Source organism: Brachyhypopomus gauderio, chromosome 11, assembly GCF_052324685.1.
Source record: "Brachyhypopomus gauderio isolate BG-103 chromosome 11, BGAUD_0.2, whole genome shotgun sequence".
NCBI lineage: Eukaryota > Metazoa > Chordata > Actinopteri > Gymnotiformes > Hypopomidae > Brachyhypopomus > Brachyhypopomus gauderio.
Window position 1 is genome coordinate 14,004,138 of NC_135221.1, and position 15,062 is coordinate 14,019,199.

Here is a 15,062-nt window from a genome sequence, read left to right on the forward strand (position 1 = left end):
AGCAACCTAATCTTTCTTTAGACCTAACGTTTCTTTAGTTTTTCCCACAAAGTTAATTTTACATATACTCAAATAGTCTACTCAGTGAGCAAACTGCAGCTGTAGGAGTCTGCAGCAAATGCATAAAGTTTGAATAATGTTTGTCGCGTGCTGCACGTGGAGATGCTTGTAGCTAAACTGGGCGGCAGAAATGAATGATCATGTTTAACGATTTACGCATGTAGCCAGCATAATTCTGTCTGAACTCTCAAACCGCACGGCCATACATCTTAAACGTAACGAATCAATGGCCAAAACGGTCGGATTATTTTACGCTTCATTAATCCACCGAGATAACTGGCCACGTGAGAACACCCAAAAAGCTCTTGGAGCATAAACGGTTAATGACGGTCCCGTCCGAGTTCGGCGCGCAGCGTGAGTTCGCGGCCCGTTCCCGTGTTCCGTCAGGTTCAGGGTTACTTTAAGCGTCCTCCTAGTTTGCACTGAGACTCAGGAACACTCCCGTCGCCCGTCGTCCAATAGCCAGCGCGCATGGAGACGCAGCAGCGTTTCATATGGCAATACTTGGTGTGGGCGAGAGGAGCATTTGCATGTGCGGGGTGATTAGTGAGTTTGAACCAGCTCTCGGTGCGCCCCGGTTCCCGCTCTGGCACTGGGGCAGGAGGAAGTGTTTTGCTGGAAGATGATGACAGAGGTCAGGCTCCGCTAATGGGCCACTGAAGAGGAGTGGAAACCAGGCACAGACCAGGAACACATACATTATTACACTAGTAGTCTACCATCGCCAGTCAACATAGGTGCTCGTCCTCTTCCTTTCTCGTCCTCTCTCCCTCTCTCTCTCTCTCTCTCTCTCTCTCTCTCTTCCACTCTCTCTCTCCCCCACTCTCTCTCTTCCACTCTCTCTCTTCCTCTCCCTCTCTCGCAGATTGTTAGTTTCGCGCGGCGCTGACATCCCGTTTTATTGTCAATCTGTTTCCTTCACAGGGGTTTCTATATTCTACGCGACATCAGTTGGAAACTATAAAAGACAAACTATTTAAGAAAGCTTTCTCGGCGCCATCTTCTATTTATTGGCGAGACGAAGCACCACGGACTGTAAAGCTGCGAGATCATGCCTCAGAAAGGTACGTTTCCAGGTTTTCCTCTTCTGTCCACTTGCCGCTGGCGAATTTAACGGTGCAACGCGTATGAATTTCCAAGCCCCGCACATACACGTACGAACTCGTCTTAAACGCCCATAAAGTTAAAAGTACATGTACTTCGCGAAATATTTCTCGCGGTAACAAAAAGTTTTCATTTATTCAAGAATAAAAACTGCTTACGGACAACACAAATATAAACTCGTCAAAGTAGTCTGGTTAGCGATGGCTGACGCGTGAAAACACTGACATCTTCTGCCTTACGTAATCCAGGTTTTTAGATGCATCCTCATGGTAGTTTTTATTTATTTTTATTACCGATACTTGAGGTTAATTTGCGTCCGGCGTTTTCCATGCTTAGTCATTTTTTAGGTGTGACAGAAGAAAGTATGAAGTCTCAGGAGGCCCAAGGAAATGGAGACGCAATGACCCGGCGAAGATTGTCAGCTTGAATCATGCACTCAAATTCAGTCGGGAGCCCTAGCCGAAAAGCACCGTGAACTTGATAGCGTTTTTAATTATTATAGGAATGCTTCTGTTTTCCAAATCATTTACACGAGAACAGCAACGATAACTTTCACGAGGAACAACTGACTGCTTCTCTCACTGTATGTGGACTAGGCCAAGTACAGTTAGAATAAGAAATGTAGAAATAAACAAAACAGAAGCACCATTAAGACTAACAAGATGTAAAAAATTAATTAAATAAATAAAATAAAAAATGTACCCAAAGGAAAATAAATTAAATGTTCAGAATAAGCTGTCTATCAAGAGCATGGGGTTATTTTTTCAGTAAATAACATTTATTAATAAAGTAACTAACTTTCACAAAATAAAATGCCGTATACCCATTATTTCATTTATCTTAAATTTACATTTGAATTTAAATATAAATAAATAGAAAGGACACTTTGGGCTGTAATAAAATTTAGTATTGGTTTCACTTTATTGTTCGGATATTATTTCTCAAATCACATTTCAACATGCGAACTTGTAGTATAACACTGAAGCCTTGATTAAGCGTGTTTAATTAAAGGGTTTGACGTCGCACATTAGGACGTGTAGAATGCAGATTAGTCTCAGTGAGTTGCAGGCAGCACTATTAAAACACATCATTAACTACAGTCCAGTATGCAGGCAAGGACCCAAATTACTGAGGCCACGAGGGAGCAAGAGAGACTGTGGAAAAAAAAACTTTTTTCAAGTCTCAAAACAAGTTTATGGTTAGACTGATTTTAATAAGTTGTTGGTGATCTGTAACGATTTTTAAATAGCTTTAAACACAGATTTGCTTTAGCGTTAAAAACTATGTATAGCCCAAACTATAATTCAGTTAGGCCAAGTTGTAATTGTTATTGATATTCTTTTCTGGAACTGCGTTGATAAATGGTGCGACACACACATTATGAAACACGTGCACGTCCACATGGCCCGGTGTTTGCTGTATACATTTATTTGTGAATGCGAACTGTAAATACACACACAGTCCATCTACTTTAAAAGGGAAAATAAAAGGGAGAAAATCAAAGCTGGGGCTATTTCTTCAATGGCCTTCTTTTCGGCAAGTGTACTGAATGGACTCTTTAATACAATTGTCTTTTACCAATTGAGCGCCCTACTGCGCTGTTGTATCGTTTTTTTTTCCAGACCCTAACGACACATACCAGCAACACAATTACGTCCAAATACTTATAACAAGAAATTACTTTTCTATTTCGCACAGAAACAAAAAAAAAACCCATTGCGGGAACGGGCACAGGGTGGTAGTGAGCTGTCCGGGCTATGTCAGGGAAGGGTCGAACTGAGACGGGTGTAGTGGGAGGGGGTCGTTCCCTTCAGCTCTTTGTATCTTCTGAGAGTTGTTGGTACGTTTAGTTGGAAGCTGTGTAGCTAGTTAGGGAGCTCGGGTTTTGCTCTCTGGGTTTTGGTGTAGAGGAAGAATGGGAACCATTGTTAAAATTCAGCGGGCTTTGTCTGGTAGTCCTCACCCCCCTCCTGGACTCACTTTTACGATGCAGCCATGCGAGGTAGACAGCGTGTGTCACCAGAGGAGTGGATCTGAAGTGTATAAAAAGGGCTTCCCCAGCAAACCAACATTTGAAGTTTTTTTTTTTTTTTTACCGCGAAGAAATGGAAATGGAGACATAGTCGCATCAAAGTGACCAAACGATTTCTCGAAGTTTTACAAGGTCGCTAAAAGTGGCTGCACCCGGATAGCTGCATCGTTTAAACACTAGCTAATCTAAAAAGAAAAACAGCTAATGGCAGTTTCAGGTGTAGTGCAACAAGCATACTTGGGTAGGTGTGTTAGGTGTACTAATAAAATGTTTTGCTTTGTCCTAGGGAATTATTAACTAGTGTGACGCAGATGAGAGTCTATAAATTGTTTTAAGCGGACAGTCAACTGTTTCCAGGCAAGTTTAAACGCTGGATATCTAAAGCACTATTTATGGAGACATTATCTTCCTCTTATTTTTGATGCACGAATCAGTAACTCATTTCGAGCAAACGCATCATCCCGCATATTCATGTCCGTATGGTTTCTGCACACAAGCAAGCCTGACAATCACTGCACTGAGATACATTTTAATCTTTTAAAATATGAAAACTGACCATGGTTGTTGTTTCTTTATGACTAATAGAATACTATAACCGGGCCACGTGGGAGTCTGGTGTGGCTTCAATGATGCAAAACAGTAAGTGGAGTTTTTCTGTTTTTTTCCCCTTTCAGTATGCTTTGACATGAATGTGATTGTGCTTATACGGGGAAAGGCGTGACAGGAGTCTAACCAGACAAGCACTTGTTTTGGAATATTACATTAGGCAGGTTGCAACGTACAGAGACGTTGGGACGTGCCGACCCAAACTTTTTGACAGTCATTAATATATCTAATACAAAACATCAGGACACCAGAACAGAAAGGCATAGCTTAGCACAAGTCATTAGGTGCTCTAACTTGTACTGCTTGTCTTCACCAAGGTTTCGGACCGTCGCTATGTTATATTCGATAGTGTTTTACATTAGCCACGCCGAAAGACATTTTCCAGGTTTCCGAGTGAAACTGCAAATAACCTACTTAAAAGTATCACTTTCAAATTCCCTCTTTGTAATGTGTGTGTGAGCAATAGCGAGGGAGAGAGAGGGAGAGAGAGAGAGAGAGAGAGAGAGAGAGAGAGAGAGAGAGAGAGAGAGAGAGAGAGAGAGAGACATCGGGGTGTGTTCACGTTCTGCTTAACTTGCTATTAAATAATTGCAGAATTGCCTGAATTAATTCACTGGCTGCCAATCCACCTCGTGCATTAGCCGAACAGAAACGGACATGCATGGCATGATTCAGATGAAACGCCCATCATGTTTATGAAATAGCGTGGGAGGCAAATAGCGGGCTGCGCTGTGAAACACGCGCTATGGGGAGCATGAATAAATTTAGCACACTTATGCTGGGCGAAATTTCTCAGGATTTGTAGGAACAGTGCAGAAACCTATCATATGTCGAATGGATTGTTTAAACATATGGAGAGATCAGATGTGAAGATAAGATTATTAGTATCATCTTCTTACCAGAATAATAATAAAACAGACATATTTTCTCTCTTAATGCTGGACAAGAGGTGTATGACATCTGTAATGAAGGTGTGTTGAATGTCATTATTATTTTTTTTTCTTTGGTGTTAGATATGTACCATCTTCATATACTAACAGAATCATGTTTGATCATTCACTATAGAGCCATATATGACAGGCAGCTCCATTTCGACCTAAATTGTGACACAGAGACAAGCAAAGAATCACACACATAAATTAATCGTCAAAGCGACATCACATTTTCCCATTTCATAAATACTATATGTTGAGATAAAAATCTAAGCGGCGATTAGTGTGTTGACGTTTGGTTCATAACGTAATGTGCATGTCACAAATGATCCGCAGCTGGAAATACTTTGATAAAATATTGTGTAATTGAAGATTTCGTTACGGTTGTATTTATCCAAATGTAGGCTATACCTCTTCATATTTTACTGATTATCGTTAGTTCTTGTTATTATTATTATTATATCTTGTTATATATTATTATTGTTGTTGTTAATTATATCAATATCAACATTTATTTTGTTTATTTATTTGAAGTGAGCTCGACTTCTGTCGATAATTTCTTTGCTTTTTCTATTGACGGCGACCAACTAACACGCTGGGTTGTGTGGTCTCACGTGCGCAGTGCTGAGCACACACACGGGCGCGGACTCTGGTGTACTTAAAGGTCCCTGCTGTCTATCCAGGCTTTTATGCTAATAACCCCTGAGTGTATATAGACCGGAACGACCAAATTGACACCATATGTCTTCCTATTAATTGATTAGAAGTAGAATACAAGGCGCGTAATTATTGCCACTGGGCGAGGCCGACAAAGTTCACCGTGGGGACTCATAATGATGAAGACAACCTTTCAATAGAAAGTTTGGTTGTATATTATAATTTGTGTACTGTCACGGTCTTTTTTTGGAAGGGGTGATAGGGGAACATCAGGGACGTAGTCCCAAAGCCAATAAATCTTCAAAACGCCTTTCCTCTCTGCCCCTGCCTGCACAGGGTTTTCCTATAATCTTGAATTAAGTGCCCATAACGACATGATGTACTTTGATTCCCACGGTTTTTATGCAGAGGAACGTTACACGTTTTTCACGATACACTATAATTAGACTGTGTCGAATTATTCAAGAGGAATAACTATGCGTTAAGATGTGAAAGATGCGGCCTCGTGTCGTAGTTAAGTTGTTTAGGTTGCTACACATTCCAGCTTTCTACATTGTCCCTTTATCGTGCGTGTATCCATGGCGCAAAGCAGCATTCCGCAATTTCATTGCCAGTGTGTAAAAGCTATTCAGGTCTGTCGCTCGTGGGGGGAAAAAAGCATGTCACGTTCAATATAGTAAAAGCAATGCGCATCCCCGTGAACGTGCCCGCGCACAGCCCCCAGCTACCTTAAAATGAAGCTTCCCTTTAAGGGTAAATGAGTCAAATTTAGTTTGAGCGATATCCAAATGCGGACAGAAAGGGTCGTTTTATCATGCTACTATTTGTCGTGACGATGCGATTTTCAAAAGCAGAGCGGTGTCATAAAGTGACATGTCTGCCACAAGTGCTCCAACTGATCTTTTCAATTAGCCTCCCATGCATGATCCGGGGCGACTTCCGCCTATTTCCAGAAATTAAGCTCAAACTTGACGTGCAGCTAGCTTTATTTTAAAGACAAATGTCAGGCAGGCTCATCATATTTCCCCCTCTTCGATGTTTGGAGCTTATTTATTGCTAAGGAGCTTGTGCTCTTGAGCTCAATTTAACGGGAGGCTTCGCAGGGATGAGAGCTGAGAAGTAACGGTATCACGCTACAGGAGGGCTTCTCATCCGTGTTGGTGCAGGTTTGGGACCTTTAGCGTTTGTTTTTTAGGGGCTTTTCCACTGCTGGATGATGTTGTTAAAACCGTATTCGAACTACCTGATTACATGGACTGGAAGCGGCGCTTTGGTTGATGCGATTTAAAGTTTCTGTACTTCAATGTCTCGGGCTGAGCTTTAAATCCGAAAGCGTTTAAGAAGTATTACTATATAATAAATATAACGCTACAAATAGAATTACGCCATCTGATCCTTTTAAGGCTTTGCAAAGATGCGTAAATGCCGGTTCAGTGGGTTGGAGATGTTTTGGTTGAGATCATACCAGAGTGCTGATGCTTAATCAATGTTGTGCATGTGTAATTATAACACGATTGTATTATAAGATAATGATATTACAAGCACATCTGGAGGACAATCGCATACATATGACAGATTAACACTGACAATTATAAGATAATGGCGACTTTGAAAATAGCTTTTTTTATTCCTGTTTTATCGGTTGCATGTTTTGTTGACGGGTGAATGGTGACTTTCAAAATGATTTTGCTCGCTTTTTCGTCTGAATAGTTCATAGACAAGGCCGTTGACAAGGTGGAAACATTTATTTTTGCACTTATGCGAACTCTTCAGCTCGTGTGCAGAGTGACACTGCTTTTGCTCCGTGTTGGCCAAGATAAATCAGACTGGGTTCTTTTCTGCTCAGGTCACAGTGGAGTGAACCAGCTCGGCGGGGTGTTCGTCAACGGTAGACCGCTGCCCGATTCCACAAGACAGAAAATAGTTGAGCTTGCTCACAGTGGCGCGCGACCGTGCGACATATCCCGGATTCTGCAGGTGATTGGAATGCATAATTTTGTTTTGCATGGCTCAGTCTAATTAAAATTCATAAAATAATCCAGAAATGTTTTTTGCATTATTGTTTTCTTTCAGTCATGCGGAACTATGCTCATCAATTCGCAAATCCAGGCTTACAGACCGTCGTACTGAGACTGCGCTAATTAATTATAAAAATAATTTCAGACAACATCCCGTTTTCTCATTTACATCAGTATATCTACGACCGAAACTGATCAGTGGTTTACTTAAAAAAAAAAACCAAAAACCAGAGAATTTAATAAACTCTAAATTTATTAAATTATAAATTATATTTGGCTTTTGCATTTTGCTCTCAAATTGGTTACCCCAAACAAGCTGAAAAACTCATTCAGCAAGAATAAACCGAACGAATCCGTTCCAATGCATTTTTAAAAAGTGCATCAAGAGTGTTTCTGGTACCACTGAAGGTATATTTCTTGTGTTATAGACCCATGCTGGTGCAAAAGTCCAAGTGCTGGACAATGAAAACGTAAGCTTATTACTGGTCGCATACACATAACATTTCACAAAATTCTTAAATAATGTATGTGATTTGTGTTTTTTGTTTTTCTGTCTAGGTGTCCAACGGGTGTGTGAGTAAGATCTTGGGACGGTACTATGAAACGGGCTCCATTCGACCTCGCGCCATCGGCGGAAGCAAACCGAGAGTAGCGACTCCTGAAGTGGTCGGCAAAATCGCTCAGTTTAAGAGGGAGTGTCCGTCCATCTTCGCGTGGGAAATCCGTGACAGATTGCTCTCAGAGGGAATTTGCACAAACGACAACATACCCAGTGTAAGTGCAATAAGTGTATACCATCCCGTTACGAATTTGCCCATCACTGCAATAAACAACTTTCAGCATCTTAGCATTAGCCCCTGTTGTGCACGACATAACTGCACAATCTAGCATTAGCCTGTTTTATCTGTCTGAATATGACCTTGAACGTGAACGAGAGCACTCTAAAAACAACCCGCTCCCCAGGATAACCGCTCCAGTGTTTCCTAGAACGAGCGCGATACACTGCGCGTGCACGTTTCGACATCCACGCATGCGTGATGACTGGGGCCCCAACATGCCAACTCGAGATTGCGAGGTGCCGTAATTAATGTGCCTTATCTTTGGTTTTCGTCTTTCAGGTGTCATCAATAAACAGAGTACTGCGCAACCTGGCTAGCGAAAAGCAACAGATGGGCGCAGATGGCATGTATGAAAAACTAAGAATGCTGAACGGACAGACGGGTTCATGGGGGACCCGGCCGGGTTGGTACCCCGGAACCTCGGTGCCAGGACAACCTAACCAAGGTATGGCAATTCTCTGTTTAAGTGTTGGGAAATGCTCGTTATTTGAGATGTGCAACAAAATATATACATTTTTTTTCTTTTAAATGTAAATGTAAATGTTATATTTAAAAGGAAATAGGAAATATATTTACAAGCTATTGTAGATCATTTACAATTTTACGATGGATTTCTAGAGGCTGCAGATCATTTCTGGTGATGATATTCCGTTTTTGTTGACCATGACGAGATTCTTTAAAGATTCTTTAAGGGAAGACTAAACACTGATAAATGAACCACAATACCGTTAGTCCAAGTTCTTGAAACAAATCCATCCCTTGCATTTCAAATTATAAAAATTGAGTTTACATTTCACATTGCACCTCCGCCCCCTCCTTTTTCTCAACTTGTTTGTATTGGAATCAGGGGTCTAGTGGGGATGGGGGGGGGGGGGTCCTGTACAAAGGATGTTTCTGTCACACTCAAGAATTTGTTATGGGAACAGTTCTGTCGCTATGTAATTGCTCATTAGAGAACGTTTTGTATCTCATTAAGGCAACGTGAACAAGCATGTAGCTGGAGAGAGAGAGCGGTATAACCTCGGCTCGGAACAGGCAACCCTGCAAACGGAGCGCCACCACCTGCCAATTAGACATGTCACTTTTAAGAGCAATGCACAATGACGGACACTGTAAAGAGAGGGACTGCTCCTTGCGTTTCTTAAAGGCCTAATATCTACCTATTAAATCCTTGACCGGTTCACATCAATGGGCAACAATTAGCACTTTCCTACAAAGCCCTTAATCCTCTTCCAAAAAAAAAAAGAAAAGTTAGAGATTTGAGGAAACAGAGTTCTGATACACAGCAAACGCAGCTATGCAATTCATGATGCCAGACCGATCACATGCTGCCGTTGCACAAATGTAGTTGACATAATAACCATACCTGATTAAGCAAATTATCATTTGGATTTTACAGCATTAATTCACAGCCAACAGTCTGACTGTTGCAGGTCAGGCCAACCCTAATGCCATCTTCCATAGTATAACACAGTCTAATATTATGTCTTTTATCAAAATATAGTTAGAATTCAATGCAATTACAGTATGGTTTATGCCTATTAATTGACAAAACTTACAAATAGTCTACACCATAGAGCGGTTCTCAAAAACAAAAACATCTATGTGGCAGGGTTTATTTTTAAATATAGTTTAGGCTAAAACCTGTTAGTGTGGCACTCTTATGTTTCCTTCACAAAATCTTTAGTTTTTATATGAGTATACAACTTGTCCATCAGCTCACTGCACAAACACACAGCACAGACAGCACTGCGAGGAAGACGAACATGATCTCAACAGGACGACCGTCACGCAGCAGTGGATAAAACAGTTGACTCATCTGGTCTGACAGCCACAGAGACAACTCCATCTTAGCTCCATCTTAATGAGAGGATTTAGTGCGCTTCACCACCACTGAAGGCAGCTAAAAGATCACAGATGTTCTGCTCAATTTTACATTAAGCTTTATTAGTTAGGAGTCCAGAAGGATTTTCCACACAGACACAAAGGGAATAAGGACAAAATAGAGAGTTTTTAAAGATGTGCAAAAAAAAAAGGATATGAATTCACTTTGGTTTTAAGGATTAATTCGGAAAAGTAAAAAGGTGCAGTCCTGAAAAGAACATTTGTGCTTTCATCTCAAGCAGCATTTCATATATGAACAGATTCTTCTACTGTTTAGTCTACTAGTAATATACCAAAATAAACGTTATTGAACTTAAGGTAGTTTAAGAATCCATTTCATTTATTGACGCACTAACGAAAAACAGACTAATTCCTAATGTTTCGTAGTCTACTATATATGCAAGTTAATGTGGTTAATTATGACCTAATTCGGCTTGTTTGCGGGGTTGCCTGAATGTGAATGACATATATGTTTAAGTTCGGTAAACCCAAACAAATGTAAGGCAACGTTTCATACTATAACGGTTTTAATATGTTCCAAAGTTACATTAGATTGCAACGACGTGGCAGGTTGAAGCATCCCGACCCACGGTCGGCTGCCCTGACCTCCTTTCTCGCGCTAACAGTGGCCGCGCATTGAGACGTTTCACCGGCGGTGGCCTCGGCGCTTTTCTTCCTCCGCCTATAGAAGACATAAATCCTATGTGAGGCCGAACCAAGTAGCCTCGGGGACAGTGATTAATGATGGTCGTGCATAAAGGTTAACACACTGCGCTGAAAAGTCTGTTGACTGAAATCCTCGTGCTACAATGAGGGGCACTGCACGGCTCGAGAGAATCCTTTTGTTGTCTCTTTCAATTGTGTCTTCAAAATTCTCCCCACGAAAGTTTGCCATCCCTCCCCAGAGCGAGTATTTAACACTCGCTAACTCTCCGAGCATTGTGTGGCGGTGAAAGCGTCCCCTTCTATTCAAGTATTGGTGGCTCACCTCAATGGGCCTTCAAACATCCATATGGAATGTGGCCGTAATTGAAGAAGCTCTCCGACTGAATTGGGACTTTTAAAACACTTCTTTGGACTAAGGTGACCATTTTTGACGCGATTCCGCAAACGACGTTGCACGGGGTTAAAAGATCTAAACTCGAGGCTGCTTAAACTCATTCCCCACATTAGCTCGTTTCAGTCCGTGTTTCAGTACGAGGGGCTCGTGTAGATTAAAACCGTTTTAACCACACACGAGCATATCACATTATTAGGCACTTCGTAAAATCTCTATTTATTTATGTTTTGTGTGTTTATGCACGTTGTTTTCTTTCAGCAGATGGCTGTCAGCAGTCGGACGGAGGCGGTGAGAACACGAACTCGATCAGCTCGAACGGGGAAGACTCAGAGGAAGCTCAAATGAGACTTCAGTTAAAGAGAAAACTACAAAGGAATCGCACATCCTTCACGCAAGAACAGATAGAAGCGCTCGAAAAAGGTACGACAAATACCGTTACTGGCGCTGAACATCCAGGCTGCCGAATAAAAGCAATTGTCATGTTCAACGTGTTATATGATGCGATAGAAATGTAAAATCATGTCACACATTTCGTGTTAATTAACTATTAAACATGGTTTTGTTGTGTTGCTTTAGAGTTCGAAAGAACACATTATCCCGACGTCTTCGCACGGGAGAGACTTGCTGCAAAAATCGACTTACCGGAGGCCAGAATACAGGTGAGAGGTTTTGACAACCTCCTGAAATATTTAAAAACAAATTTCAATAGCCAACGACGTAACCGTTACCATATGACGACTAATGACGTGCTCTCCTAGGTGTGGTTCTCAAACCGGAGAGCAAAGTGGAGGAGAGAAGAAAAACTGAGAAACCAGAGACGACAAGCCACCAACTCCACCAGCCACATACCTATAAGCAGCAGTTTCAGCACAAGCGTCTACCAACCAATCCCACAGCCCACAACGCCAGGTAAACGTCACCTGTACCCCTAGATAGACAGACAGATACTGTTCACTTCCGATCAACAATAATCTATGGCATTGCATTGTAACCCCACACATCACAACTTTAAAACCCCTTTGTCCCTCTGTCATTTCAATAGTGTCCTTCACATCAGGCTCCATGTTGGGGAGAGGAGACACGGCCCTCACAAACACGTACAGCGCCCTGCCCCCAATGCCCAGCTTCACTATGGCCAACAACCTGCCTATGCAAGTATGTCCTGCACCTCAGCTGCACCACATATGACACACTCCTGCGTCAAAATGTTGGATGCCAAATGACTAGAACTAGGACTAGGATTAATAGCCAGAACGCAGTAATCCCGTTTAATTGCAGTATTACGCAACATCCATCTCATTTGCAGGTGTGTCTTTTTTCTGTGATGAAATATATGGCATTCTAACACATTTGCCTCTCTCTCTCTTTCGACCCCCCCCCCCCCCCCCCCAGGCAAGCCAAACCTCGTCCTATTCCTGCATGCTACCAACCAGTCCCTCAGTGAATGGGCGGAGTTATGACACATACACACCCCCTCACATGCAGGCACATATGAACAGCCAGTCCATGGCCACTTCTGGCACAACCTCTACGGGTAAGCCACACCCCCCTCTGTGAATGGCAGAAAACAGAATATGATGTGTGCTACTGTTAATAATGCATTAGATCTCCTCTTACGTATATGTAGATTTTTAAAATCATTGTTGTTGCAACATTTAAAATGGTGTTATACAGCATACCATTTTGTGAAGTTCTTCATATATGAAGTTTACATAATACATCATTATTGCATAATAATAGTAACATAATAACGTAGTGCTTTTAGCATTCTCATTGTAGTTTCTAAGATGCCAATGGTACATCATAAGTTAAAATCAGTTAAGGTTTGATTTAAATTTCATAGACAAGACTGTATTCACATAAGGACTTGACTCTCATTTCTCACCTTTCTCTTCGCTTGATCGCCTCGTGTTGCAGGTCTAATCTCACCTGGAGTGTCCGTCCCGGTACAAGTGCCAGGCAGCGAACCGGACATGTCCCAGTACTGGCCCAGGTTACAGTGAAGACGGCACAGGAGCAGGGAGAAACACACGTCATCTCCTGGCCGCTCTGGGCTGCAAGGCAAAGCTCTTCGGCAGTATTTCACTACAGGAGGGAGAAGGGAGTCGTTGAAGGACCCGTGTTCTTTTGTCCTGGGATAGTGCCAGTTCTCGAACATTCTTTGGACACAATGACGTGAAGGATCCACAGAGAACAGACTCGATGTAAAGTGACCCGTGTTATATCGTTAAAAGAAATGGAACAAAAATCTGTTTTCAGTTTCCAGTCATTTTGATGTATTTGTAAATGGCCAATTGTATGTTATGACATATAAAAGAACTGTGGATGGACTGTCAAACCAAGTTGGTCTTGCGTCTGTGGAAGGAACAACCTTAACGCAAGCGTTTCTGCCATACTTCTCCATTATTGGTTTAGATCAAGAACTTCTGCCCGTCATTGTAATGATTGAGGACCTGCAGTAGTTTTGATCCAACGCAATCATGTCTGCACAGTTTCTACAAGAAGCCAATCCATTTGTTTCCAAAGCTTGCTGGCAGAAAAACTTATATATATATGTGGAACGCTTTGAATGCTAAAATGGAAATGAAGAAAAAAAAAGACAAAAAAAAAAAACAGCTTTCGTTAACTTTTGGTAAAAAACAGTAGATTGTGTCTTCGATATAATTCAATTTTGTTTGTCAAAAATGTAAGTATTTGTCTTCCCTAGAAGTCTCCCAGAACAATTTCTATAATAAAATAAATTTCATTTATAATTATCTGAATATTCTATACATACATTATGCATATTACAAGCATTATTCATTTAGAGACACTTCGGCTGGTGAAAATTATTGTAAAATTGACCAAATGCTAATAATAGTCATCATGATTTTTACCAAACTACACTATAAATAATAATGTTTAGCTCTAAATATCAGAGTTAACTATGGAGTCCAAGAAACAGGAAAAAGACAACGCTAACTAGTGTAGTGAGGCAAAATCTGTATATTCAAATAACACCACAATTTTTTCCCCCCCGTAAATGAAATCTCAGTATGTTTGAGAATGGCCAAACCTAAGCTTATTAATTTCACATTTAAGGGAGAAAGTGGGTGTTTATAGTCTGGAATTACTTAATCCTTTCTATATCTGAAACTTTACGATGTTTTGCCATAAACTACTTTGCAACTCTGCATATATGTGAAATATATCTCGATAATGTGAAAACCTTAAAAGACCTTGTTAACAACCATGAATGCATCAACACCTGCTGCTCAGTCAAAACATTTTAGTTTTGCTCAGTATTTCATGAAATGAAATTAATCATTTAGCCCGATAAAAAAAAAACACTGAGACCAAAGCTCAGATTGTCAGAAGCAGAAACGGCATTTGTTAGTTTAGTCAAGAGTTGTTGAGTTTTGTAGCTTCTTTCTCATGCTCTTCAGGGTCATTCTACACTGCACTATTCAACAGTGCACTCAGCAGTGCACTCAGAGAGCAAACTGCACTAACAACAATAGAGGATTTTACACAGCAGAGACAGACGTGCAAATATAGCCTAGGGATTAGACGGCATTTCATGCAGTCAAGAAGGTGATTTCAAACATGGTCATTTAACACTGCAAATATCACAGCAATGCAAATTCTTGCTGTCCTTATTAACAAAGTACTAAAGAGTCTCTGTATACTAAAGAAACTCTGTATTATTCAAACTTACTCTGGAACGTTAACAGCTCAAACTTGAGCTATTGATGCTGCATCACCTGATGTCCTATAGTTATTTCTGCATGTTGATTTGCTTTAATCCTCTCGGTAGCTGTTCATTCGTATTTAACCTATTTCCGCATTTATGGTTTTTTATCTGGCCACCGAGTCTGATAGGAAGACCAT

General features: G+C 41.1%; 1 protein-coding gene across 12 annotated transcripts in view; it reads left to right on the plus strand.

Annotated features, from left to right (window-relative positions):
• The window catches only part of pax6a (paired box 6a), a 17,202-nt gene extending 3,302 nt beyond the window's left edge, over positions 1 to 13,900 (plus strand). The window contains exons 2-15 of one of the 12 annotated variants that reach the window (XM_077022187.1): positions 985 to 1,124; positions 3,483 to 3,553; positions 3,782 to 3,835; positions 4,750 to 4,773; positions 7,238 to 7,368; positions 7,838 to 7,879; positions 7,968 to 8,183; positions 8,528 to 8,693; positions 11,451 to 11,612; positions 11,769 to 11,851; positions 11,951 to 12,101; positions 12,235 to 12,347; positions 12,585 to 12,726; positions 13,110 to 13,900. In XM_077022187.1, the coding sequence (XP_076878302.1) occupies positions 3,823 to 3,835; positions 4,750 to 4,773; positions 7,238 to 7,368; positions 7,838 to 7,879; positions 7,968 to 8,183; positions 8,528 to 8,693; positions 11,451 to 11,612; positions 11,769 to 11,851; positions 11,951 to 12,101; positions 12,235 to 12,347; positions 12,585 to 12,726; positions 13,110 to 13,195 (1,329 nt within the window). In that variant the 5' untranslated portion in view covers positions 985 to 1,124; positions 3,483 to 3,553; positions 3,782 to 3,822 and the 3' untranslated portion in view covers positions 13,196 to 13,900. Of the gene's footprint in view, positions 1 to 502; positions 798 to 984; positions 1,125 to 3,482; positions 3,554 to 3,781; positions 3,836 to 4,749; positions 4,774 to 7,237; positions 7,369 to 7,837; positions 7,880 to 7,967; positions 8,184 to 8,527; positions 8,694 to 10,805; positions 11,216 to 11,450; positions 11,613 to 11,768; positions 11,852 to 11,950; positions 12,102 to 12,234; positions 12,348 to 12,584; positions 12,727 to 13,109 lie in introns of those variants that run through there. The other 11 variants (XM_077022180.1, XM_077022190.1, XM_077022179.1 and 8 more) reach the window with 11 other exon arrangements.
• The last annotated feature ends 1,162 nt before the right edge of the window (positions 13,901 to 15,062 follow it).